Source organism: Gymnodraco acuticeps, unplaced genomic scaffold, assembly GCF_902827175.1.
Source record: "Gymnodraco acuticeps unplaced genomic scaffold, fGymAcu1.1, whole genome shotgun sequence".
Lineage (NCBI taxonomy): Eukaryota > Metazoa > Chordata > Actinopteri > Perciformes > Bathydraconidae > Gymnodraco > Gymnodraco acuticeps.
The window spans coordinates 3,670,102-3,697,500 of NW_022989755.1; the positions used below are offsets into that span (position 1 = coordinate 3,670,102).

Genomic DNA, 27,399 nt, shown 5'->3' on the forward strand with positions numbered 1-27,399 from the left:
CTATCTCCAGAAGAAGAAAAACACCTAAACGACGACATGCAGAGCTACGTGAAGAGCAGGTAGACCAACTGGAAAAGTACCACTATTCAAAAGCTTTCTGATGCGGGTCTTGAAACAAAGTAGAGAAATTATGAGCGGTGCGAAAGCTCTCTCCAGAGCTACTGGAAGCCAAATCTCGGGGACCGGAGAAAGTGGAGCAATATTCTCGCCACGCCAAGCAACAGCCAGAACAACGTCCTCAACCTATACAAGTAACCTCGTAAGCCATGCTACTGATGCTGGACAGTTTTTCAGTGGGTGCACAATAAACGGCAACATACAAATGAATGTAAATAAATAGCCAAATAATGGATCAACGCTCTCTGTCTAATATGTTCGCGAGCTGTTAATGTTGTTGCATAGCAACCACCTCGCACTATGTTTCGTGCAGAAGGCAACGGAGGGACTATTTTATTTTGAACATCATTATTTACTAATAAAAACTATTTAAATTAGAGTGTGTATTTTCTTTCATATTGCCACACTTGGTAACCGTTTTATAAAAGCAATAGCTCACTTCAGGCCGTGGTATATGCTCATTATATCACAGGGGGCGTGGTTCGGCCCGACACGAAGTGGAGGGTCGACAACTCCCTTAGCTGTCGGCTCTAGAACAAATCGAATGGGGGGACAATCATTTACCAAGGGGGGGCACACACTGCCGTCAACAACCAACACACAAACACCAACGCAACTTCAATTTCAAAAAACATGCTGTGAAGTCTATTGTCTTTCACACACATGCAGGGTATAGTGCTATTTTCTAGCGCACCTATGACTTCTGCATACATGCACGGTTGTGGCACAACCACCAAAACAGAAACATATGGACATAGGCCACCATATAAAAAGTGTGCAAATGTATTTAGTATCCTATCCATGTGAACATGTTTTAGGTGGGGGTGGACCTCCTCTAGGAGGGTCTGGGGGCATGCTCCCCCGGGAAGATTATTTTTAAAATATTGAAGTTAAAAGCATCAATCTGGTGCACTTTGAGAGCAAAATGAAGAGATCTATGGATAGCCTACATCTCTCAGCATCCATATGAAACAGAACTGTACACAGATTTACGTTTTCTTTATGGATATTTTACTAATCACTCCCCTTTTAAACTGTATTTTTGTGTTACTATAGTATTTCATACCCGTTTTTCATTTATTCTCTTATTTTTTTAATAACTATAGGCTAATGATCATATAAATGTGTTCCTCGCAAATACTTGTTTTACATAAATGGTGACCAAACCGTTGAGATAACTTACACTAAAGCAGTGGTTCTCAAAGTGTGGGGCGCGCCCCCCCCTGGGGGGCGCAGAGGCATGCCAGGGGGGGCGCGAGAGACCAGGAGGAAAAATGGTTATATAAAAAAAAAAAAAAAAAATCATAATTTGAAAAATTATTGATTCGAAAATAATATGCAGTGGCGAGCCGTCAGGGCCCTCTAGGCCCTCTGTGAGGGCCTAAGATATTCTAAAAAATAATATTTGAAAACATTTAAAAAAAACAACATTTTAAAAAAAATATTATTTTTTATATTTTTTTGTTGTTACATTTTTCATTAATTTTACCAAAATAACTTGATTTAATTGTATTTAAAATAATATTTCCAAAGAAATAAATCCTTCGAATCTGCCTGTTCAGTTTCTGTTGGAATGTGAAGGGTTAAATGCCGTCTCTGCGAGTTACTGTGAAGACGGGAGAGCTTGTTGGTCCCGGTTGGTCCCTCTCTACATTCACAGAGGGCCAGCTATAGTAACTCAACGAGAGAGTAATGTCAAATGACAGTACAATTGACCAATCATATCTTCCCTCTAAATGGGCGGGCTTCATTTTCGCGGACTTTATGACAGGTTCCGCCCGCTGTGAGGTCTATGCATTGATGTATAATAAATATGTAGGATGTATAATGGTCTATGCAAGTGGTGCAGTGACGCGTCCTAAAACCCGGAAGTAAGCTTCGTTCGGATTCCCTCGACAGAAAGCAACGGGATTTCTCCATAGGATTTTGGAAAATAGCTCGAAATAAGGTCTGTGGAAAACGAACCTGTTAGATAAATGCACGTTGTGTTCAGCCGGATAATATCCACATGTCTATCCTACTTTTATTATTTTTGAATCATAAATCTAAACGATAGATTTATGATCGATAGATTTATGATTAGCATAAGTTCGTTCATGATGGCTCACTTCAGTGATAGTGATGACATCGTTGCGACATTATTAACCGAGTAGTTACAATGATAAACTGGAGTGGCAAAGGATCAGCTGAATGACCCGCAAGTGCTTCATCCAAATAATGAGAAATGCATGCAAATGTGGATCAGAAAAGAAAACATCTTAATTTGAAACAAATAATCTTGAACTGAATTTCATTCATCTGAAATGTTATTGTGTAGTAAACGATAAATAAAGTAATAAACAAAAGGCAGAATAAAGCAATTATTTGGTTGTGATTGAAAAACTGGGATCCGTCGTTTTTCTTTTAGTGTCCCACGTACACCTGACATCCGGAGGGAGCCACAGGGAATGTTAGGACCTTTAGTGGAGGGTGTGTATCGTGTTAAAAACCGATAAGCAAATGGGAAATAAGCACAAGGATTGCCCCTCAGTCACTGAAATGCTGCGTGGATCAAACCCTCATTGGCATGTGGCCTTAACTCAGTCTTTAAGGATTTTTTTGTCTGTTCTGAAAGCTTTTTTGCCACTTTGGAGTGTATAACGCCGGCTTATTTACTCTGCAGGTAGTGTGTGTGTGTGTGTGTGTGTGTGTGTGTGTGTGTGTGTGTGTGTGTGTGTGTGTGTGTGTGTGTGTGTGTGTGTGTGTGTGTGTGTGTGTGTGTGTGTGTGTGTGTTGTGTGTGTGTGTGTGTGTGTGTGTGTGTGTGTGTGTGTGTGTGTGTGTGTTTCTGTGTGTTTACTGTGTCTTAAAGTTGTGTGCAAGCCAAAAAGATATCATAGTATGTTGATAGTTATATGTTTGCCTGTGTGTGTTAATGCATATGCAGTAGACTCACTTCCAGCCAGTTGCAGGGAGTCCTCCAGTATCCCATCAGCCCTTGCTCCCCTACAGCGTACACTTGACGACAGAGTTGCAGCAGAGACAGGACGAGGAAGAGGAGCTGGAGGGGAGGAAGAAGCACATGATGAACATTTAAAAAAAGATTCTCCCGAGCTCGACAAGGGTTTCATTCCCACCAGTGGGCGAACGCCAGCCCCGTTTTACTCTTGTTATAGAATGAATTTGGACACCTGGTGAATATTGTACTTTGACTCCACTACATGTATTTAATACCTTTAGTTACTTCACAGATGTGGATGAATGATGTGAAATATAATGAAGTGTTAAATCAGACTTTAGTTCCACCTGGAGTAAATCCACCAGCTACCCTGCAGTATACAAAGTCATTCAAACTAGCTGCACCTTTACCAGCTTTGAGAACACTTTCATGATCAATCATTATAAAACATATCATATATATTATTCTGAAATGGACCAATCTGCACAATGACTACTTTCACTGTCGCTACTTTCACTATATTGATGAGAATACTTTTCTACTTTTACCTGAGAAACATTTTGAATTAAGGACCTTTAGTGTAACAGAGTATTCCTACACTCGGGTACTTCTACTTTTACTCGAGTACAAGATCAGAGTACTTCTACTTTTACTTAAGCACAAGATCTGAACACTTCTACTTTTACTAAAATCTAAGATCTGAGTACTTCTCCCACCTCTGTTTCAGGGTTTCCGTTAGCCGGTAATTACCGGTTTTTAGCTGGTAAAATGTATTAAAAACCGGTAAATTCAAAACCTGCCGGTCAAAATGTCTGGTAATAATTAGGGAGGCTCCGATAGATCGGCCGCCGGTCATTATCGGCCGATATTCACTCTTAATAGTTTGATCGGTGCTCTCTATAAAGGCCGATCAGGAGAGCTGGATCTGATCGATATGGACATAAACGCGAGTGAAGTATAACCGGACACGCGAGAGAGATCAGCACGCAGCTCTGCATAATCACCTGAAGCCCCGCCCTCTGTTTAGCGAGCTGCAGGAGCTGCATGAGAAACTGACGGGCTGTCAGAGAGAGAGGGAGGGAGAGGGGAAAAGAGAGGATCCGTTTCTCCCGTGTTATTATTCAAAGTTAATGTAAACTTTTGAATAATGTACGTTATCTACTACAAGTAGTTTGTTTGAATGTAATAATTATGTTGTTTGTTGTTTGTGGAATAATTTATTGAAAAATGAATCTGAATTTTTCGATCTGTTACGATTATAAACTGAAGCAATATAAAAATGAGCCCCGTGAACTGAGTTTTAAACTGAAGCATATCTGCTCATAGTCCGGTAATTACCTGCTAACGGAAACTCTGCTACACAACTCTTATTATTATTATTGAAATATGACCGGTAATTTTCAAATGTGTCCGGTAAAATAAATTCTGCCCGGACATTTGACCGGCGAGAAAAAATCCTAGCGGAAACCCTGCTCTGTTTGTATTTTGGTGTGTGACTTTTTGTCTGTAGATTCTCTCCAGCTGCACACTAGTGGTTTCCACAGATTAAAAGCTAATGCAGTATTTTACCTGGCACACAGTGCTGGAATTGGGCCGGTACTCACCGGTACGCAGTACCGGCACTTCTGGTTCTGACCCATGGAGTACCGGCACTTCTTGCTCAGTACCGGCATGCTGGCGGTACTCCGGTACTCATGCACCGTGCCAGTACTCAACACTCTCCCGCCGTTCTTATTATACATCCATATATATATATACAGCCGCCCGGTACTCAGTAGATGCGTCATGAGGTGCCGAACGGACATTCTCATCGCTCTAACCGCTGGAGTTTCACAGCGGCTGTCAGCTGTTTACTCCTGTCATTCAAACAGAACGTGCTGGAGAGGGGGCGGGGCTTATCTTCTCCATGTAAATACTGTGGTGGAAACGACTATGTCAAAATTAACCTATTTGACCGTGATTTAATAGTAATACACGTTTCAAAATAATAATAATGCCGAAGTAACAACATACTGAAAACTGTTAGTAAAACCATGTTTTAATGCTTTACAATTTACATACCTAGATGCACGTGTGTTGTGTTTATGCAGTGCAACTCCCACCCAGTGGGTGGCTATGTAGAGTGATAGAACAGAGCAGGCACGCCCCCGAGAGAAGGAAAGCAAGTCACGTCACAAATTAGCATTTCTAAAATGTTAGCGTGGATTAATAAAAGTGCAAAAAGACAGCGGTTGTCGCCGGAAGAAACTTCAAATCCAGAGATGCTGTGCCTGTGTTGGAAATTGTGTCTGATGGGGAGCTTTCTTTGGTTGATCCTCCTGCTCCAAGTTCTAGTGCATTAGCATTAGCACTAGCTCCGCCGCCTCCTCCAGAGCCTCTAACGTTAGCTGCTGCTGGCGCAACTGCCACCACCAACACCGGGCAAAGCGATGCACCTGACTGCTGGACAACGGACCAGGTGCAATATTTTTGCAAGACCAATGCATGGCTCCTTCTTAAAGATAAGAAGCTAGGATGTCGGATATGCAGAGATGTCAAATCTTTGGGAATACACACTGGACAAGGACTGAAACTGTCAACTGAATGGGGTGGAGTGTGCAGTGTCTCATTTCGGTGTTGACAAGGGCAAACAACAAGCTAGCCTGAGAAAAAAAATATGAACATAATGAATCACAAGCCCATGTAAAAGCTGCTGACATCCTTACATCTGCTTCACGTGAAACTATTCAACATCAAGTGCAGTCTATGCATAAATCTGAATTAGACACCACTATCAGAGTTTTTCGAACAGCATATAAAATTGGCAAACATAGCCGGCCATTCACAGACATGCCAATTGATTTGAATGTACAGAAACTGAATGGGCTGAACGTGGGCAGGGTTTTGCACTCCAATAAAACCTGTGGCGAAATCATTGACCACATAGCTCATGAGCTGAAGAAAAAAATGGCAAAAGACATTACAGAAAACCAAAGAAAACTCTGTGTTTTGGTCGATGAATCTACCACTATTAGTGGTAAAACGGTGCTTGTTGTGTGTCTACGCTCAGCATTAGCTGATGCTGAGCCCGAAACGTTTTTTTGGGAGCTGATCGAGTTGGATGGAACAACGGCTGATGACATCACAAAGGCGTTAATGGAGTGTCTTGGAAGAGATTTTAACGAGGACTTTTTAGGTCAGTGTTTCGTTTCTTTTGCATGTGATGGGGCTTCAGTCATGCTAGGGAAGAGAACAGGCGTTGCTACCCAGTTGTGTAGTAAATTCCCAAGCCTGTTTGTGTGGCACCGCTCCAATCATCGTCTAGAGCTGGCAGTTGGGGATGTGGTCAAGGAGGTCTCAGGGCTCAATCATTTCCAGATCTTTTTTGACAAACTCTATTCCTTGTTCCATGCCTCCCCCAAAAATCAGAGGCAGTTAGCGCAGTGTGCGCAAGCAGTCGGACAGCGTCTCCTGGTGATAGGGCGTGTTTTGTCCATCCGCTGGGTGGCTTCAAGTGAAAGGAGCGTCAGAGCAGTCTGGGAAAACTACCGAGTGCTTCATGATCACTTCACAAATGCTGCAAACGACACAAGCAGGGATTCCAGAGACAGAGCAAAGTACAAGGGCCTGGATGATGTGCTCACATCTGCAACGTTTGTCAGCAATCTGGGACTGATGTACGATGCGCTCACAGAGCTCAGCGACCTCTCTCGGCAACTCCAAAAAAGAGAGATGACACTGCCTACAGCAGATAGGCTCTTAACTCGAGAAATACGAGTTTTTGAATCCATGGTCACCATGCCTGGCCCACACATGACTACAGTTCATACAGCTCTAGCTGAGAAGTCCTTCAAGGGTGTTGCCCTGCGTGAGAATGGCAGGCTTGTACAGATTCATGCAGGTCAGTTTTTTCCACAGTATGGTAGAGAATCTGAGACACAGAATGACTTCCACAACCTCCTCTCATGTCAGCACAAGAGAAATCCCATTACATGGCCGGGAGGCCCGGGACAATCAGCTAATCCAGGACATGAAAGTTATCCATCCTGGAAGTTGGCCTGAAGAGGAGTTAGACGTACAGTATGGGGACGTAGAGGTGCTACGTTTGTGCGAAGTGCTGAAAGTGGACAGAAGAGAGACTGTTCAGGGCTTTCGCGAATACAAGGAAACCAGGGCATCCCGTACACCTGCTGCCATGGAGCCTCTACTGAAAGCAGTCCGAACCATCGCTGTCTCCACTAGTGAGTGTGAGCGGGCATTCAGCTGCATGAACGATATCCTTACTGCAAAAAGGAATGCTCTCTCTGTCAGCTGACTGTCCAGCCTGGTTTTCATTAAATGTAATGGACCATCACTAGGACAGTTCAATCCGGAACAGTATGTGAGGTCCTGGCTGGCAAAGGGAAGGAGAAGTGCTGATGAAAGAGCCTGTCCAGCTCCAGCCCCTGATACTGATGTCCCCAAGGCCTTCTGGAGCCTTTTCTAACAATGTGAAGTATATTGCAAAGCAGCTCACCCAGTGAGAAGACTTTTGGCATAATGTGCCGATTTGTACAGATCCTGGAGATAGAAGGACTTCAGACCAACCAGGGAGTTATCTGATCAGCTTGGTGTTCAATGTAACTCTTTACCATGGCTCAGACTTTGTTACTTGCAGTTACAGTTTCTCATTTTAGATTGTGCAAATTTTGCATTTGTTTTTACATGTTCTTTGTTCATCCTCTTTATCATTTTTCTGAGTTGGAAAGTTAGATTGCATCATAGTTTACTTTATACATATTTGTATTCTTCAGTGGTGAAGTATATTGCAAAGCAGCTCAGCCATGTGAGAAGACTTTTGGCACTTTTTCGTTTTTCGTTTTCTGAGTTGGAAAGTTAGATTGCATTCAAAATGTACAGAAATACTTAATTTTGTTAAAGCTTTTTATAAAAAATGCTTCTGACCAGAGCTTTGTTTCCTTGTCATTAATGTTGAACACCACCAGAGGGGCTCTCACCTGAAAGGTCTCTGCTTCATGTGTCTTCAGCAGAAGATCTAGACTTTGATTGCTATATTTTCAGTTAATATTGACCTTACTGAGCTTTAGCCATATCCGCTGCCTATCATAAAAAATGTTAAGTACAGTGAACCTTTCTAAAATATACAGTAGTAAAGAGACAAACCCACCAGCATTATAGTTGTATATATAAAATTGACTTGAAAAAGTTGCTGATTTTAGAGTACTGGCACCTTTTTCATTCCAATTCAAGCACTGCTGGCACACCATGACACCATATTCCCCCACAGCAGGAGAGTGACAGCCCCCCACTGACTGGACCCTGGCAGAGGGCAGTAGGCCAGCGGGGGGGGCTCTGCTCAGTGTGCAGGGTCACACTGGTGAACAGGTTTGGTGCAGGGCTGAACAAGGTGAAGTGGAGAGAGACCGTATGTCCGTCCAGCCAGCCGTCTGACTGCAGGAGCTTCAGTTTGGACGCAGCAGCAGACCTGCAGAAATACAGGAAGTCTTTCAGCACATTTGGAAATTCCTCATAACTCTCTACAAACACTCAAAATCTTGCCCAGTTTATTCGTCTAATATCTAGTCAGAATATGTCTTTACATCTGATATAAGAAATAATAACTTCAGAAGTGACACTGCAGTGAGATATCGGGTCTTGTTTTGAGACGATGCATCATCTTGTAACTAACATCACCAACTAACATCAGAAAACAGAACACTTTTCAGCATTTGCGGCTTATATTGTAACACAACATTTCCTGATCCTGGTCAAATATAGTTTAAAATAAGTTCTCCCAGTTAATTACAAGATCTGATTCATCTAAATATCCCATCTTATTTCAAGAAATCTTACCAAGCACATTTTCACTTGTTCTATTGGCAGATTGTTGTAGTTATTTCAGGTGAAAACAACTTGTTTTACTTGTTTATGGAGCAGCATTGTTTCCAGTGTCCTCCCCATCATGTGTCTGTTTCTCACTTTGTGTGGCCTAAGCCGACTGAAGCACTCTGACCAAACGTCCCTGGAGGCACCGAGTCTTTGGTTTGTTTGTGAGAGGATGATCTGATCCCAGACCAGAAAGAGAGAAGACTCTCTGGTACGAGAGTCACACTGGAGACCTGAGCGGTCAGAACAAAACCATAATTTAAAGGTTAAAATCGACGATGAAGGATTAATGAATCTCTTAAAGTAATAATTCAAAACTGTGACACATTTTGCATTACTGGACACATACAGTATGGGTCAATATGTGTGAAACAGCGCTCTCTAGGGGGGAGTTGGTGCAAGAGCTTTAAAGGTCACCTATTATGCAAAATCCACTTCTTCATGTCTCTTCTATATCAACATGTGTCCCCTCTTCTTCATGTCTCTTCTACATCAACATGTGTCCCCTCTTCTTCATGTCTCTTCTACATCAACATGTGTCCCCTCTTCTTCATGTCTCTTCTACATCAACATGTGTCCCCTCTTCTTCATGACTCTTCTACATCAACATGTGTCCTCTTCTTCATGTCTCTTCTACATCAACATGTCCCCCCTCTTCTTCATGTCTCTTCTACATCAACATGTGTCCCCTCTTCTTCATGTCTCTTCTACATCAACATGTGTCCCCTCTTCTTCATGTCTCTTCTACATCAACATGTGTCCCCTCTTCTTCATGTCTCTTCTACATCAACATGTGTCCCCTCTTCTCCATGTCTCTTCTACATAAACATGTGTCCCCTCTTCTCCATGTCTCTTCTACATCAACATGTGTCCCCTCTTCTACATCAACATGTGTCCCCTCTTCTCCATGTCTCTTCTACATCAACATGTGTCCCCTCTTCTTCATGTCTCTTCTACATCAACATGTGTCCCCTCTTCTCCATGTCTCTTCTACATCAACATGTGTCCCCTCTTCTCCATGTCTCTTCTACATCAACATGTGTCCCCTCTTCTCCATGTCTCTTCTACATCAACATGTGTCCCCTCTTCTCCATGTCTCTTCTACATCAACATGTGTCCCCTCTTCTCCATGTCTCTTCTACATCAACATGTGTCCCCTCTTCTTCATGTCTCTTCTACATCAACATGCGTCCCCTCTGTGGAAAGAGACTCTGAAAGTTTCTCTCTCTTTTTGATCCATTTATATAAAAACCTGTCTGAAAATGAGCTGATCAGATTTTAGCCACTTTATGATGTCATAACGATGTTTAGTCTTGTGTTACCATTAGCCAATCACCAACCAAGGTAACCCCCCCCCCCCTCCCTTATCACCTGAATCTCCTCCTAGAGCACCATTGAGTTCTTTGTAACCAAATGTCTCTCAGAGGGGCGTGGGGAGGGGGTCCTTATTTTCAGGGCCTGGCCAATTTGGGGCCCCAAGCGACATTGTGAGATGAGGCCCCCCCCCCCCAACCGACAGGAGTGAAAAAAAAGTTTTGGAAACAAAGTAGGCTACTTTGCAAATATCATTCCTGTTTATTATTATTATCAACACAGTTACTTTTGTATACAGTGAGGTAAATGGTAAATGTGCATGTATCTCGTTCAGTATGCGTTTACAGGTGAATACGTCTGCATTTCCTGCCAAATACTAGCCTCAAAAAGATTAAAATATAATGAATGCAAATAAACTACTTCTACTAATAATAATAAACATAATCAATTCAATAATATAAATACTATATTATTTTATTATAATATAGTTGTAATACAAAACATGCTTATGACATGCTCAAAAACTGATATTTCTTAAATCTGTATTCAAATGTAGTTCCCTCTGTCAGCAATGCATCAACAACTAGACACACATTTCTATCAGTATTTCTCTGTGTTGTGGTTGACATGACGATGACTGTTAGGAGTTAAGGGCAGAGGCTGAGCATCACCATGAAATGTGCAAATTGACATAAAAATGAATAAAAGGGGAAAACATGCTCCATGTTTTTTAGGCTGTAAACTTTAACTGTTATGTAAGCCAACTAGACAGACAGTGTATCACTCTTCCTCCTGTACATTAGCAGATAAAAGGCATAACATACTAGAATGAATGGTAAATAAAGAATGCTGGAAATAACTGCATCTCCATTAGCCTATATGCTATGCAGAGACTGCCTTCTTCATGTCCTGAATTGCAGCTGATGTTTTAATATGGCAATTGGCAATTTGACTTATACAACATTCGCAAGTTGTACATTTAACTCAAACAATAACCCACCTTCGAATGATGCTCTAGTTTCTTCATGTTTTGTTTTTTTCCCCTCTTGCTTGCGCCGGACTGAAACTGTCTTTTCACCGACATCTCTTCACCTGCACTAGTGGCCGTATCAAAGCCATGATTGGTCAGATGTCGATTCATTGCAACGGTGTCGGGTTACAGACGTGCTCCCCTTGTCACCTCAATGACCGAGAACTGAGCGGAGAACTGCGCACAGCAGCTGAGGCCCTCTGGGCGGGGCCCCCTGCGCAAGGTGGGGCCCCATGCAGCCTGCGTGATTGGCCTGTAGGGAGGGGCGGCCCTGGTAATATATGCATATGTCATCACTGTTAATGCCGCCAATGAAACAATAAACGGCGCACATATCCCACACAGCAAGTAGCACAAGCTAACAATAGCATGTAGCACAAGCTAGCGCATAGCATACATACACAAACCTGTAGCTCAACCGCACACAATTACACAAACAACCAGCACGAAAACGTACCTCGTAGGCTGCTAGTCACCTAGAGGGGCTGATAACTTTATATGCATTTTCCCTTGGTTCCCTTAGATTTTCTTTACATTCTGCGTTGCTCTGCAGTTGCGACTATCAAGTGCGTCGATTAAACAAACAGGTGTAACACAAAACACAGCAGATTAGTTCCGCCTCTAATAATGTTCAACATAAAAGGTAGGAACCAAAAATACGACGTGCAACAAAATAAACAACAGAAAGTGAAGACAGTTACATATATATTTACTTTTAATTCATTCACAGTGCGGTATAATGCGACAATAACAGGCTACAGATGCGGACATATACACACACACACACACACATATATTTATATAAATATATACAATTTCAGAATCAAACAAGTATGAGAGCACTCTCATAATAACGTAACCCAATCAGAGACTGGATAGATCCCCCCCCCCCCCCCTCTCTCTGGTCACTGAAATGGGGAATTGAAATTACGGGCCAAAAGTTGTACAAGTATTACAATTTAAGCATAGGACACCAAACCAACTGAGACCCGTCTGTCCGCCGCATCTACGCACTGTACAACACACACCTACACACTGTACCACACACACACACCTACACTTGTTAACCTGTTAGATACATGCACGTTTTGTTCAGCCTGATAATATCCACAGGTCTACTTTTATTATTTTCGAATCATAAATCTAATCGATAGATTTATGATCGATAGATTTATAATTAGCATAAGTTCGTTCATGATGGTTCACTTCAGTGATAGTGATGACATCGTTGAGAAATTATTAACCGAGTCATTTTCAAGATTGAGTTACAATGATAAACTGGAGTGGCAAAGTATCAGCTGCATGACCCGCCATCAAGTGCTTCATCCAAAAGGACAGGAGGATGATTTGATCATCAAAGGTAGGCCTACGTCATTTTCAATGTGGGCCGCCGTGCCGACTTAATTCATTTGTAATTGTTACTTGGCTGTGGGTGCCCTGTCATGATATGTGTTTATATAAATGGTGTTGTTTTGTGTGGTAGAGGGTCGCTGCCATTGATGCGTTTTGCACCCCGGGCCGTTGTTTTGATATTCCGCTGAAGTAGCCTATATGCTGAGACGTAATAACTCATTATTAGGTCAGAGGGCCTAGGTATAAAAGTCACGGCTCGCCACTGGATCTAGTAGTGAGTGTTGAAGACAGATATGTATTTAAAAATAAAAAAAAAACACATAAACAAATATATAAGTAACTAAATACTAATTGATAGAAGGTCCGCCGTCTAGCTCACCCTTTAGAGCGGCGGTCCCCAGTAGGATTAGATGACTAGCAAAAGAGATCCAAGATCCAGGTTCGAGCCCAGGCCTTTACTCTGTCTCCCTCTAGTGGCGCTAAAGAAAAACCCATAAATGCATTAATAGTATAAATGCATTATTTTTCACAACTTTAATGTGTTTTTTACACAGTGTTAGAATATATATTGGAGTGTAAAATATTAACACAAAATTGATAAACACCATTAGAATACAATAAACAACTCCAGGAGTTAAAGTATATACTTTACGAGGTCAATTTGAAATAATATTAACAACAGTAGTTAAAATCTTCACTTTAAGATTTACACAACTTGAGTTAAGAATGTACTACCCATGTAAAAATGTTTACAACAATAAGCCCAAAAAGTATAACAATGAACTTTTATATTTTTCACATTTTTAATGGAATACTATGTGTCAAAATGTGATGGGCAGTGATTGAAAGATCATGCTGTTTGTTAACATGAAAGCATGTACATGTTCTACAAAGGATGTCTCTTAAACTCTTAACACTACCGTATACTTAAACAGCGTTAACATACATTCTCTATTTGTAATTGGATGAGTGGTGAAGTGTTTTTGTTGCATAAATTCATTTTCAGATTACTGTTATGCAGAGTAGCTTATTTTTTATAAGCTACTCTGCATAACAGTAATCTGAAAATGAATTTTATTTATTTATTTATAAGAAATGTGTGAATGTGTTTTTAAATTGACAAATGCTTATGACTGTTTGTTTGTATTGTAAAGTGAGGTCCAAAGCTCTCGTCCACTGGAGAGAAAGAACAGGAAAGAATAATGACAAGTGTTTAGTTTACCCATAAAAAGTGAACTTTATTCATCAGTTTGAAACTCCAATCTTTTTATTTTATTTACATGCATTATTGCATAACATTTGGGTCAAAATAAGTCAACCATTTTCTTTATTTTGACACTCCAGACCTTCTCTTTCATACAACCACATACATTTAGGCAATGAGAGATGGGAAATTGAAGAACACAGGATTCAGGAACACTCACAGGAACAGAAACATAAGAGGCTTCTCAATACTCAAATGTCCCCTCCTCGACTCCTCGACTCCTCGGTCCTCCGGTAGTGACCCGGAAATGAATTTCAGCGCGCCATTTTGAAGGACATCTAATTTCTCTAAATGCACACCAAGGATCGTGCGTCGAGGAGGCTCTCTGGAGGAGCTCTAACTGAGGATACACTGATGGTTCCTCCACGGCTCCTCCGCGGATGCATTTCCGGGAACGGTGGAGGCGTGACGCACGGCCGGACTTATCTCAGCCAATGACAGCTCTGCATGCATCCCCTGGATATTATTTTAGAAACTGCTTTCATCAGAGGTTTCTCTCAATACTCAAATGTCCCCTCCTCGACTTCTATCCTCGACTCCCCTCCTCGAGACTTGGTGCCGCCCACAGGAGATGCGAGCGGAGGACTGAGGAGGGGAACCGAGGAGAGAGGAGGGGAAGCAGCAGGCGGTTAGAGAAATGAGAACTTGGTTGCGTTCGGATAGTTTAAAAATCTGCTCCTAAGTTCTAACCCTATCTCCTATTCGTTGAACTCTGAGTGAAACGTCACGGGGTTAAGGGATAGTGGATAGGAGAATTCAAAAGGATTTAGGAGAAGAGACTGCGGTGCTTTAGAGAATCCGACTGCACTTTCACTATTCGACGTGTTTATGATGTGCCAGTGGACGTCATTTTGAGCGTCTGCTGCTGTGGGGAAACTATGGAAACTATAGTTTTCTATACAGCGGACTACAACATGGATGTTTAATAAGAACGAGGGACTACTGTAAACTCATCTAGAGACTCTGCACCGTGCTCTGATGCTGTTGTGTTATGCTTTATGAACGTGGACAACAGAGAAACATATTCTTCATAACCAAAGTTGGAATTGAAATAAAAAAGGAAAGTGAAACTTATGCTCATCACCCTCTCCCTCCGGTCTACATTAATACAAAAAATGATCCCAGTATGATTGTATGAACTATGAAAATATCTTAAAATCAATACCAATGTATTTATTATAAACGTGAGTCTTTAACACCTATCACTGTGTACATCACCATTCAAACATCTTTTAAAAGTTGAACAAACCCCACACAGCTCAGTGAAATGTTGACTTTATTTGATCATTTCAGTAAAAACTAACGTTCATATTTCTCTTTTTGATTATAATATTGATGAACGTTCAAAACAAAGCACTTTGGCAACTTACCACATACGTTTTAAAAAGTTTAATAAGCACCGTAACTTTCATGATATAATTTCTCCGTCATAATCGATTGTTTCCGTGAACGGCCGACTGTTGTGTGACGTCAAATGCTGCGGCTGCAAGGCATTGTGGGGCAGCATTTTCTCCTCTCCTTTCGGTTAGGGAGGTCCAGTGCTTCCTAAGCTAAAGGAGGTTATAAAGGAAGTTTGAAACCTCCTTTCCTATCATTCTAGAGAATTCGAACGGCACTTATCATGGCTGCCACTGAGGGACTTCCGGGTCATTTCACTCCGTTAGGAAGGTTTCTAAGCTAAATGGACTATTCGACTGCAGCCCTCCTCTCCTCTGAGCGGTCATTTTAAAGAGACGTCCGTTAATGATGACAGGAGGCACAGCAGCCCTCTGTCTGATGGACAGATGTGTTCATGATGACTTATATTGTAGCTCCCTCCAGTAAATGACACGAGGCTGAGGTCTTGATTAAATACGGGGTTTATTCTTGTGGGACCTATTCCAACCTGTGAGAACTGGGTTATAAGACAGAAAAATATAAAAGGTAAACAACAAATAAATATGTAATATATGCATATGTCATCACTGTTAATGCCGCCAATGAAACAATAAACGGCGCACATATCCCACACAGCAAGTAGCACAAGCTAACAATAGCATGTAGCACAAGCTAGCGCATAGCATACATACATACATACACACACAAACCTGCAGCTCAAACGCACACAATTACACAAACAACCAGCACGAAAACATACCTCGTAGGCTGCTAGTCACCTAGAGGGGCTGATAACTTTATATGCATTTTCCCTTGGTTTCCTTAGATTTTCTTTACATTCTGCGTTGCTCTGCAGTTGTGCGTCGATTAAACAAACAGGTGTAACACAAAACACAGCAGATTAGTTCCGCCTCTAATAATGTTGCACATAAAAGGTAGGAACCAAAAATACAACGTCCAACAAAATAAACAACAGAAAGTGAAGACAGTTACACTCCCACCAAATCACCTGTGATTTCCATAATTTTTTTAGAAAAACCGATATACATTAATGTAAAACTAACTATTTCGTTTTAGACCTATTAAGTGCAGAGTGTGAGTGAGAGTAACTGAGTCTTAGTCTGCTTCCAACAACAACACCGTCTTGTGAATAGGCCTTTCGAGGTAGACAGGTTTAGCGAGGCGCTTTCCCTTTACATCCAGGGTAGAGTCGCTGATAAGCAGCTTGAGCCTTCTCACTCTTCCATCCCCTCCTGGGTACACTTCCACAACCCTGGCCAGCTTCCATTGGCCACGTGGTATAGTGTTGTCTTGCAGAATGACAACGTCATTTACCTTGACGTTTCTGCGGTCCTTGATCCACTTTGGTCTTTGTTGGAGATGGTACTCCTTATGCTGCTGAAGGCACTTTATTTCTTGAGAGAGTGTTGCTTCTTGAACCATCTCGATTATGGTCAGCTCTGCTTCTCTCCTCTCCTCTAAGCATGTGGCTTCACAGGACCTTGGCTTGAGACCTTTAATTTCCTTTGCAAGGCGCTTGTGTCTGGCAAAGGCTTTAACCACTCTTGACCAGTCTGAGAATTTGTGAAGGTGATCTAGTAGCGACTTTACTTCGTTTGCCTGGGTATCATGAACCTGGGCCTTCTTAAGCTCTGGGTCACTACTCACGATCTCTCCCACCTTGACTTCTCCACTTGGTAGCTCTTTCTGCCAAAGTAGGTATGGGCCTGTGAACCCATTTGAGGCTTGAAGTTGCTGTGCTGTGAGACCTTTGGAGGCCTGATCTGCAGAGTTATCTTCAGAAGCTCTTTCGACAAAGTCAGATTCCAGCACCTCGACGACATCTGCAGGTGAGACTTCCTTAATCTGTGTTCTACAGACGTAGTGTACTTCCCTTGGGAGGTTTGAAGACTGGAGACTTGGTATCACTTGCTTCACGGTTACCTGGTGACTTACTCCAATCATATCTCCAATGTCGAGACAGGGATTGCCAAAGCCGACAACACTCCAGCCCAAATCTGTTCCCTGTGCAAAGGGCTGGTTTCCTTCACCAGGCACCACTTCTCTTGGGACGAGAGCTTGGGAACATGTTGTAGCCGATAAGCAGGCCAACATCACAGCTTTGCTGAGGAGCGATCTCATCTGCGAGGTGTTCAAGATGAGGCCATGCTTTCGCAGTCTCTGGTGTGGGAATATGGTCTCTGTTTGCTGGGATGAATTCTCTTGAGTAGGTTACTGGCAGAGGTATTATCCTGTCCGAGTAGATTCCTCTCACTTGGAGACCAGTTAGCTTCCTGCATGACACGACTGTGTTTCTTGAAGCCATTGTGGAGAGCTTTAGCTGCACTGTTTCATTCTTTGTGTGAAGAGCCTTTGCCGTTTCTTCAAGGATAAAGCTTGTGTCACTCTGTGTATCGAGGAGTGCATACACAAGTATTTCCCTATGTGGCTCACTTGTGGCTGACACCCACACTGGAACGATTGTGGATGTATGGGGGACTTTAACATTCTGGAAGACTGTATTGGATGTTGCCTCATGTGGTGTGCTTGCCGCTTTACCTTGTGGACGTTCCATTGTGCTTTCTCTTTCCCCATCATGGTTTGTTGACATTCTTTCTTCTCTGGTGCGATTGTCGTGGAGACAAGTTGGATGTCCCTTTTCGCATGTTTCGCATATCTTTCTGTTTTTACATTCCTTTGAGCGATGGCCAGATTTTAAACAGCCAAAGCACAACTTATTTTCTTGAAGAAACTTGACTCGCTCAGAGATTGTCTCATTCCTGAATTTGTAACATTTGTGCAGACCGTGTCCTGCCTTCTCACAGAAAAGACAGTTTGTGGCGTCTGCTGTTTCATTTGTCTCTGTAGTCAATACGTTTGATACAGGACTTCTTAAAATCTTGCCTTTTTCGCTTTCTCTTGATTTTAGAGCATGGAGAGATGTTATTGGGTTGCAAGCTATTTTGGCTTCACGTGTGAGAAATTTAACAAACTGGCTTAAGGTTGGGAACGTGTGATTTTGTTCTTCCATTTCTGTGACCTTTCTGTTCCAACTTGAGGTCAACCAGTCTGGAAGTTTAGCAAGTATCCTTTGGTTTTCGTTGCAGTCGTTAAGTACCTCAAGTCCTTTGATCTGTGACATGGCAGCCTCACAGCTGCGAAGGAAGTCAGAGAGCTCTTGAAGTTCTACGCTGTCTTTGGAACTTATCTTGGGCCATGCATCAAGCTTATCTCTGAAGGCCTTAGCAATGAGGAAAGGATTACCGTACCTCTCTTCTAGGATGGTCCACGCGGCATGATAGGCTGACTCTGTGCCTAGCAGGAAGTAGCTCTCTATGGCCTTCTTGGCGGGTCCACCCACATACTTTCTTAGATAGTATATATTTTCTTCAGCTGGGATGTTTTTCCTGTCAACGAGTGTACGAAAGGAGACCTTCCAGTCATTTAACCTCAGTGGGTCACCACTGAACGTTGTAGGTTCAGGTACAGGTAGACGACTTGCACTGATGGACTCTGCAAGAGCTCTGATAAGAGCTGAAGTACTGTCTTCTTGTTTTTGTTGTGTCGCAGCTTGAGGTGGTGAGTGGTTTTGCAGTTCACTGCTTTTATGCTTGAGTTCTTCTTTCACAACCAGAGGAACATGTTGATGGAGCAGCTCGCTAATTTCTTCGTCTGAGCATGCATTCTGTTCATATACTTGATGTCTCGCTTTTGCAGCTTTTAGCTTCTTTACTGTTTCTAATCGCTCTAGTTGTCTGCGCTTGGCTTGTAACTGTCTTTGTCTCTCAGCATTTTCTGCCTCCTGTTTGGCTGTTAACTGAGCAGCTTCAGCAATCTGTTTGGCTCTTAACTGAGCAGCTTCAGCCTCCAGTATATCAAGTTCTTCGATCTGTTGTTCCTGTTCTAACATTACTTCTAAAGTCGCTTCATTTGCAGCAATTTCAGCAGCGGCTTCTTGTCTTTTGATAGAAGAGAGCAATGAACTTCTTGATGTGGCTCTCGAGTTGCTACGAGAATGAGTCGAGGACCTGGTGACATGAGAGCCATTACTTCTCTTAACAGAGGCAACAGATTTGCATACAGACTCTGTCTGGTTTTTACCAATTTCTTCTTCTTCATGACTTTTGTCCTTTCTTGTGTCCATTCGTTCTCTTGCAGTCTCAATTATTGTCTTTGTAACTGCTTCACAGGTGTCTTCTCTGCGACGTGTTTCATGGTCGGGAATGTCAATGAGCCTCAACTCTTCATAAGCAATATTTACATCATTGGAGGTCTTGCTTACCTTAGTGATGTATTCATGCAGCAGGTCATTAGAGCATTGACCACTTAGCGCTTGTTTGGCTTCCTTTGTGATATCTTTTCACCTTTTGTAGCTCACACTGAAACGGTGCACAAGTCTTGTTACTTGCTCATCGTGCAGTTCTTGACCCTTTTCCGTTAACTTCCGGACTCTTTGGCTCCTTTGTGGCTCTTGTGTGGAAAGGCTATCCATTTTCGGATCTTCAGTTGCCTGTGGTTGCTCGTTTTCTACTACACTCACTTCATCACTCTTAGTGTAAGACTCAACATCTGACATTTTACTTGTTTACTTAAGTTTGGTTTTAACTCTAATATTTAATTATCTTTAAAGCTAAGTAGTTAGTCAATTTAGATATTAGGTTTGAGTTACCTTAAGCTTATACGCAGCTATTGAGCCTTATTTAAATGAAAATCACAAGTGATAATGATATAGGCAAACCACAAAAAAACGTGGTACATTTCTTCAACACTTATTACTTGAAAGATATTGTCCTTTAAATGTACTTTGTTACTTAGTCTGCAAATACTTACTGCAGATACCTTAATACACAAATCAATATTAACAACCTTTAACTTCCATTTGAAAGGTAAGTAAATAACATTAACACAGATTATATGAACAATGCAAATGTCCCATTTTCTTTGTATGGCACTTTAAAGTCTCTTTGTTGCACCTACATTTACACTAAAGCACCTGGACCTTCCAGAAGTAGTTGGATCTTGTGCTGCTGTGTAGATGGCTGCTACAGCTGTACACGCTGCTACGGAGATGTCCCGTGCCGTCCATGGATCGCTGCCGTCTGGCGCCGTTTTACTAGTCTACTCATGCGGAGCAGTCGAGTTCTCACTGTAGCTCCCTCCAGTAAATGACACGAGGCTGAGGTCTTGATTAAATACGGGGTTTATTCTTGTGGGACCTATTCCAACCCGTGAGAACTGGGTTATAAGACAGACAAATATAAAAGGTAAACAACAAATAAATATGTAATATATGCATATGTCATCACTGTTAATGCCGCCAATGAAACAATAAACGGCGCACATATCCCACACAGCAAGTAGCACAAGCTAACAATAGCATGTAGCACAAGCTAGCGCATAGCATACATACACAAACCTGTAGCTCAACCGCACACAATTACACAAACAACCAGCACGAAAACGTACCTCGTAGGCTGCTAGTCACCTAGAGGGGCTGATAACTTTATATGCATTTTCCCTTGGTTTCCTTAGATTTTCTTTACATTATGCGTTGCTCTGCAGTTGCGACTATCAAGTGCGTCGATTAAACAAACAGGTGTAACACAAAACACAGCAGATTAGTTCCGCCTCTAATAATGTTCAACATAAAAGGTAGGAACCAAAAATACAACGTGCAACAAAATAAACAACAGAAAGTGAAGACAGTTACATATATATTTACTTTTAATTCATTCACAGTGCGGTATAATGCGACAATAACAGGCTACAGATGCGGACATATACACACACACACACACACACACACACACATATATTTATATAAATATATACAATTTCAGAATCAAACAAGTATGAGAGCACTCTCATAATAACGTAACCCAATCAGAGACTGGATAGATCCCCCCCCCCCCTCTCTTTGGTCACTGCAATGGGGAATTGAAATTACGGGCCAAAAGTTGTACAAGTATTACAATTTAAGCATAGGACACCAAACCAACTGAGACCCGTCTGTCCGCCGCATCTACGCACTGTACAACACACACCTACACACTGTACCACACACACACACCTACACTTGTTAACCTGTTAGATACATGCACGTTTTGTTCAGCCTGATACTATCCACAGGTCTACTTTTATTATTTTCGAATCATAAATCTAATCGATAGATTTATGATCGATAGATTTATAATTAGCATAAATTCGTTCATGATGGTTCACTTCAGTGATAGTGATGACATCGTTGAGAAATTATTAACCGAGTCATTTTCAAGATTGAGTTACAATGATAAACTGGAGTGGCAAAGTATCAGCTGCATGACCCGCCATCAAGTGCTTCATCCAAAAGGACAGGAGGATGATTTGATCATCAAAGGTAGGCCTACGTCATTTTCAATGTGGGCCGCCGTGCCGACTTAATTAATTTGTAATTGTTACTTGGCTGTGGGTGCCATGTCATGATAGGTGTTTATATAAATGGTGTTGTTTTGTGTGGTAGAGGGTCGCTGCCATTGATGCGTTTTGCACCCCGGGCCGTTGTTTTGATATTCCGCTGAAGTAGCCTATATGCTGAGACGTAATAACTCATTATTAGGTCAGAGGGCCTAGGTATAAAAGTCACGGCTCGCCACTGGATCTAGTAGTGAGTGTTGAAGACAGATATGTATTTAAAAAAAAAAAAAAAAACACATAAACAAATATATAAGTAACTAAATACTAATTGATAGAAGGTCCGCCGTCTAGCTCACCCTTTAGAGCGGCGGTCCCCAGTAGGATTAGATGGCTAGCAAAAGAGATCCAAGATCCAGGTTCGAGCCCAGGCCTTTACTCTGTCTCCCTCTAGTGGCGCTAAAGAAAAACCCATAAATGCATTAATAGTATAAATGCATTATTTTTCACATCTAAACTTTAATGTGTTTTTTACACAGTGTTAGAATATATATTGGAGTGTAAAATATTAACACAAAATTGATAAACACCATTAGAATACAATAAACAACTCCAGGAGTTAAAGTATATACTTTACGAGGTCAATTTGAAATAATATTAACAACAGTAGTTAAAATCTTCACTTTAAGATTTACACAACTTGAGTTAAGAATGTACTACCCATGTAAAAATGTTTACAACAATAAGCCCAAAAAGTATAACAATGAACTTTTATATTTTTCACATTTTTAATGGAATACTATGTGTCAAAATGTGATGGGCAGTGATTGAAAGATCATGCTGTTTGTTAACATGAAAGCATGTACATGTTCTACAAAGGATGTCTCTTAAACTCTTAACACTACCGTATACTTAAACAGCGTTAACATACATTCTCTATTTGTAATTGGATGAGTGGTGAAGTGTTTTTGTTGCATAAATTCATTTTCAGATTACTGTTATGCAGAGTAGCTTATAAAAAATAAGCTACTCTGCATAACAGTAATCTGAAAATGAATTTTATTTATTTATAAGAAATGTGTGAATGTGTTTTTAAATTGACAAATGCTTATGACTGTTTGTTTGTATTGTAAAGTGAGGTCCAAAGCTCTCGTCCACTGGAGAGAAAGAACAGGAAAGAATAATGACAAGTGTTTAGTTTACCCATAAAAAGTGAACTTTATTCATCAGTTTGAAACTCCAATCTTTTTATTTTATTTACATGCATTATTGCATAACATTTGGGTCAAAATAAGTCAACCATTTTCTTTATTTTGACACTCCAGACCTTCTCTTTCATACAACCACATACATTTAGGCAATGAGAGATGGGAAATTGAAGAACACAGGATTCAGGAACACTCACAGGAACAGAAACATAAGAGGCTTCTCAATACTCAAATGTCCCCTCCTCGACTCCTCGACTCCTCGGTCCTCCGGTAGTGACCCGGAAATGAATTTCAGCGCGCCATTTTGAAGGACATTTAATTTCTCTAAATGCACACCAAGGATCGTGCGTCGAGGAGGCTCTCTGGAGGAGCTCTAACTGAGGATACACTGATGGTTCCTCCACGGCTCCTCCGCGGATGCATTTCCGGGAACGGTGGAGGCGTGACGCACGGCCGGACTTATCTCAGCCAATGACAGCTCTGCATGCATCCCCTGGATATTATTTTAGAAACTGCTTTCATCAGAGGTTTCTCTCAATACTCAAATGTCCCCTCCTCGACTTCTATCCTCGACTCCCCTCCTCGAGACTTGGTGCCGCCCACAGGAGATGCGAGCGGAGGACTGAGGAGGGGAACCGAGGAGAGAGGAGGGGAAGCAGCAGGCGGTTAGAGAAATGAGAACTTGGTTGCGTTCGGATAGTTTAAAAATCTGCTCCTAAGTTCTAACCCTATCTCCTATTCGTTGACCTCTGAGTGAAACGTCACGGGGTTAAGGGATAGTGGATAGGAGAATTCAAAAGGACTTAGGAGAAGAGACCGCGTTACTTTAGAGAATCCGAATGCACTTTCACTATCCGACGTGTTTATGATGCGCCAGTGGACGTCATTTTGAGCGTCTGCTGCTGTGGGGAAACTATGGAAACTACAGTTTTCTATACAGCGGACTACAACATGGATGTTTAATAAGAACGAGGGACTACTGTAAACTGATCTAGAGACTCTGCACCGTGCTCTGATGCTGTTGTTTTATGCTTTATGAACATGGACAACAGAGAAACATATTCTTCATGACCAAAGTTGGAATTGAAATAAAAAAGGAAAGTGAAACTTATGCTCGTCACTCTCTCCCTCCGGTCTACATTAATACAAAAAATGATCCCAGTATGATTGTATGAACCAGGGGCGGTTCTAGGGGGGCCAGTGCCCCCTAACACTGACCTCCCTGTGGCTCCCCTAACAATGAAAAGTTTATTATTATTCTTTTTTTAATGTATATTTTCTGGTACTCGGTTTGCCAAAAACCGCAGGATTTTGTTGCTGTAATGTGAGATTGTGCAGACACCCTTATGTAAAGTAGAGATGTAACTGTTCATTGCCTTTATTTTTATATAAATATGGTGTTAGTGCAAACATTGCACTATAACTTAAGCTGAAGCTAACAGTAATAACTATAAGATCTATCTGAAATAAATAAGTGTACTGAAACAAATACCAACAACTGTATTGCATTGTTTTCTTATGCACAATTACTTCATACTGTCTAGTTCTCTTTTTCGTCCTGCATTTATTGTGCCCCCCTCAGAAAATAACTGGCCCCCCAGTCAAATTGGTCTAGAACCGCCACTGGTATGAACTATGAAAATATCTTAAAATCAATACAAATGTATTTATTATAAACGTGAGTCTTTAACACCTATCACTGTGTACATCACCATTCAAACATCTTTTAAAAGTTGAACAAACCCCACACAGCTCAGTGAAATGTTGACTTTATTTGATCATTTCAGTAAAAACTAACGTTCATATTTCTCTTTTTGATTATAATACTGATGAACGTTCAAAACAAAGCACTTTGGCAACTTACCACATACGTTTTTAAAAGCTTAATAAGCACCGTAATTTTCATGATATAATTTCTCCGTCATAATCGATTGTTTCCGTGAACGGCCGACTGTTGTCTGACGTCAAATGCTGCGGCTGCAAGGCATTGTGGGGCAGCATTTTCTCCTCTCCTTTCGGTTAGGGAAGTCCAGTGGTTCCTAAGCTAAAGGAGGTTATAAAGGAAGTTTGAAACCTCCTTTCCTATCATTCTAGAGAATTCGAACGGCACTTATCATGGCTGCCACTGAGGGACTTCCGGGTCATTTCACTCCGTTAGGAAGGTTCCTAAGCTAAATGGAGGCCCATTCCCAAACCGCCCCCTACACCCTACCCCTACACCCTACCACTCCGTTTGCGCGTTCACGCGGAGGGTCCGCCATATTGAGGGCTGTTCCAAAGCAACGAGTGTGGAGGGGGAGTTGGCTATCAAGCCCTCAAACAGCGAGTCTGCAGCGGTGCTGACTTGAGACCGGTCTCTACCTGACCGGAGTCACGCTGTGTGTGTCCGTCAGGAAACACGCTGTTTACAAGTAGTTCCAGCAAACATCCACTGATAAATTGCGATGTTAACAACCTCATGATAACCTCATATGTTTTTAACTTATGATCATACCTGTGTTTTTCTAGAAAAAGGTAAATGTGTGCATTTTATTATAAAGTTGTGTATATTTACAGACCGTTGCAAAAACTAAGAAGCTTATTAACATTAGGTTTAAAACTAAAAGAGCTTTGAAACACAATGAAAGATGTTTGGAGTTTTATTTGAGTTATTAATTTAAACTTTTTGTCTAAGAGATGCTGATTTGAAACCGTTGTTACACACAGTTACGGCATTTCCTGTTTCTGCCGGAGAGAGGGGAGTTTGTCCCAAAGCTTGCTGCTGTGTTTACTCCCTCCATCTGACAGGAGGGAGCCTCGTTGAGCTGCGAGTGTGGCTACAGACGGAGTTCACTCCATCACGGAGGGGTAGGGTCGAGGGAGTGGTTTGGGATTGGGCCGGACTATTCGACTGCAGCCCTCCTCTCCTCTGAGCGGCGGTCATTTTAAAGAGACGTCCATTAATGATGACAGGAAGCACAGCAGCCCTCTGTCTGATGGACAGATGTGTTCATGATGACTTATATATTTACTTTTAATTCATTCACAGTGCGGTATAATGCGACAATAACAGGCTACAGATGCGGACATATACACACACACACACATATATTTATATAAATATACAATTTCAGAATCAAACAAGTATGAGAGCACTCTCATAATAACGTAACACAATCAGAGACTGGATATACCCCCCCCCCCCTGGTCGCTGAAATGGGGAATTGAAATTACGGGCCAAAAGTTGTACAAGTATTAAAAGTAAGCATAGGACACCAAACCAACTGAGACCCGTCTGTCCGCCGCATCTGCGCACTGTACAACACACACCTACACACTGTACCACACACACACACCTACACTTGTTAACCTGTTAGATAAATGCACGTTTTGTTCAGCCTGATAATATCCACTACTTTTATTATTTTTCGAATCATAAATCTAATCGATAGATTTATGATCGATTGATTTATAATTAGCATAAGTTCGTTCATGATGGTTCACTTCAGTGATAGTGATGACATCGTTGAGAAATTATTAACCGAGTCATTTTCAAGATTGAGTTACAATGATAAACTGGAGTGGCAAAGTATCAGCTGCATGACCCGCCATCAAGTGCTTCATCCAAAAGGACAGGAGGATGATTTGATCATCAAAGGTAGGCCTAAGTCATTTTCAATGTGGGCCGCCGTGCCGACTTAATTCATTTGTAATTGTTACTTGGCTGTGGGTGCCCTGTCATGATAGGTGTTTATATAAATGGTGTTGTTTTGTGTGGTAGAGGGTCGCTGCCATTGATGCGTTTTTCAGGGACTGGTCAGCTTTCTGTCCCCAGAGTCAAAACTAAACATGGTAAAGCAGCGTTCAGTTATTATGCTCCAAATATCTGGAACAAACTCCCAGAAACCTGCAGGTCCGCTGCAACTCTGACTACTTTTAAATCCAGGCTGAAGACTTTTCTTTTTGTCGCTGCTTTTAATTGAACTATTCATATCTTAGACTGCACTGTAACTTTTATCCATGTACTTTTTCTTTTAATGTTTAATTGAACTATTCATATCTTAGACTGCACTGAAACTTTTATCCATGTATTTTTTCTTTTAATGTTTCTTTTATTAGCTTTTCTTTTTAATGACGGATTTTAAATGCCTTTTTCTTAATGTCTTTCATTTTTTGTAAAGCACTTTGAATGGCCTTGTGTTGAAAAGTGCTATATAAATAAACTTGCCTTGCCACAGAAACTGCCCTCCTTGCTGTCACTGAGGAACTGCACACTGCTAAAGCAGCCTCCCTCTCCTCTGTCATCATCCTTTTGGACCTGTCTGCTGCATTCAACACGGTGAATCATCAGATCCTTCTTCGCACTCTCCAAGCACTTGGAGTTTCAGGCTCTGCACTTTCCCTCCTCACCTCATACCTCAAAGACCGCACCTACAGGGTTACTTGGAGAGGGTCCGAGTCTGACCCTTGTCAATTAACTACAGGGGTCCCTCAGGGCTCTGTTCTTGGTCCCCTCCTCTTCTCCTTGTACACAAACTCGCTCGGATCAGTCATTAGCCCGCATG

The 27,399-nt window shown here is 41.7% G+C and overlaps 2 protein-coding genes across 2 annotated transcripts; both read right to left on the bottom strand.

The window, feature by feature from the left end:
- Positions 1–2,520: 2,520 nt before the first annotated feature.
- Positions 2,521–9,266, bottom strand: LOC117544660 (polycystic kidney disease 1 like 1-like). Its single transcript, XM_034213921.1, has 5 exons — positions 9,258–9,266; positions 9,013–9,152; positions 8,347–8,518; positions 3,052–3,156; positions 2,521–2,538 (listed from the first exon to the last, which is right to left on the bottom strand). Exons 1-5 carry the CDS (start codon positions 9,264–9,266, stop codon positions 2,521–2,523), a joined length of 444 nt encoding a protein of 147 aa, XP_034069812.1.
- A 6,292-nt stretch (positions 9,267–15,558) lies between these two features.
- LOC117544663 lies at positions 15,559–19,167 on the bottom strand. Its single transcript, XM_034213926.1, has 3 exons — positions 18,376–19,167; positions 16,018–17,438; positions 15,559–15,774 (listed from the first exon to the last, which is right to left on the bottom strand). Exons 1-2 carry the CDS (start codon positions 19,165–19,167, stop codon positions 16,374–16,376), a joined length of 1,857 nt encoding a protein of 618 aa, XP_034069817.1. The 3' UTR covers positions 15,559–15,774; positions 16,018–16,373.
- Between the last annotated feature and the right edge of the window lie 8,232 nt (positions 19,168–27,399).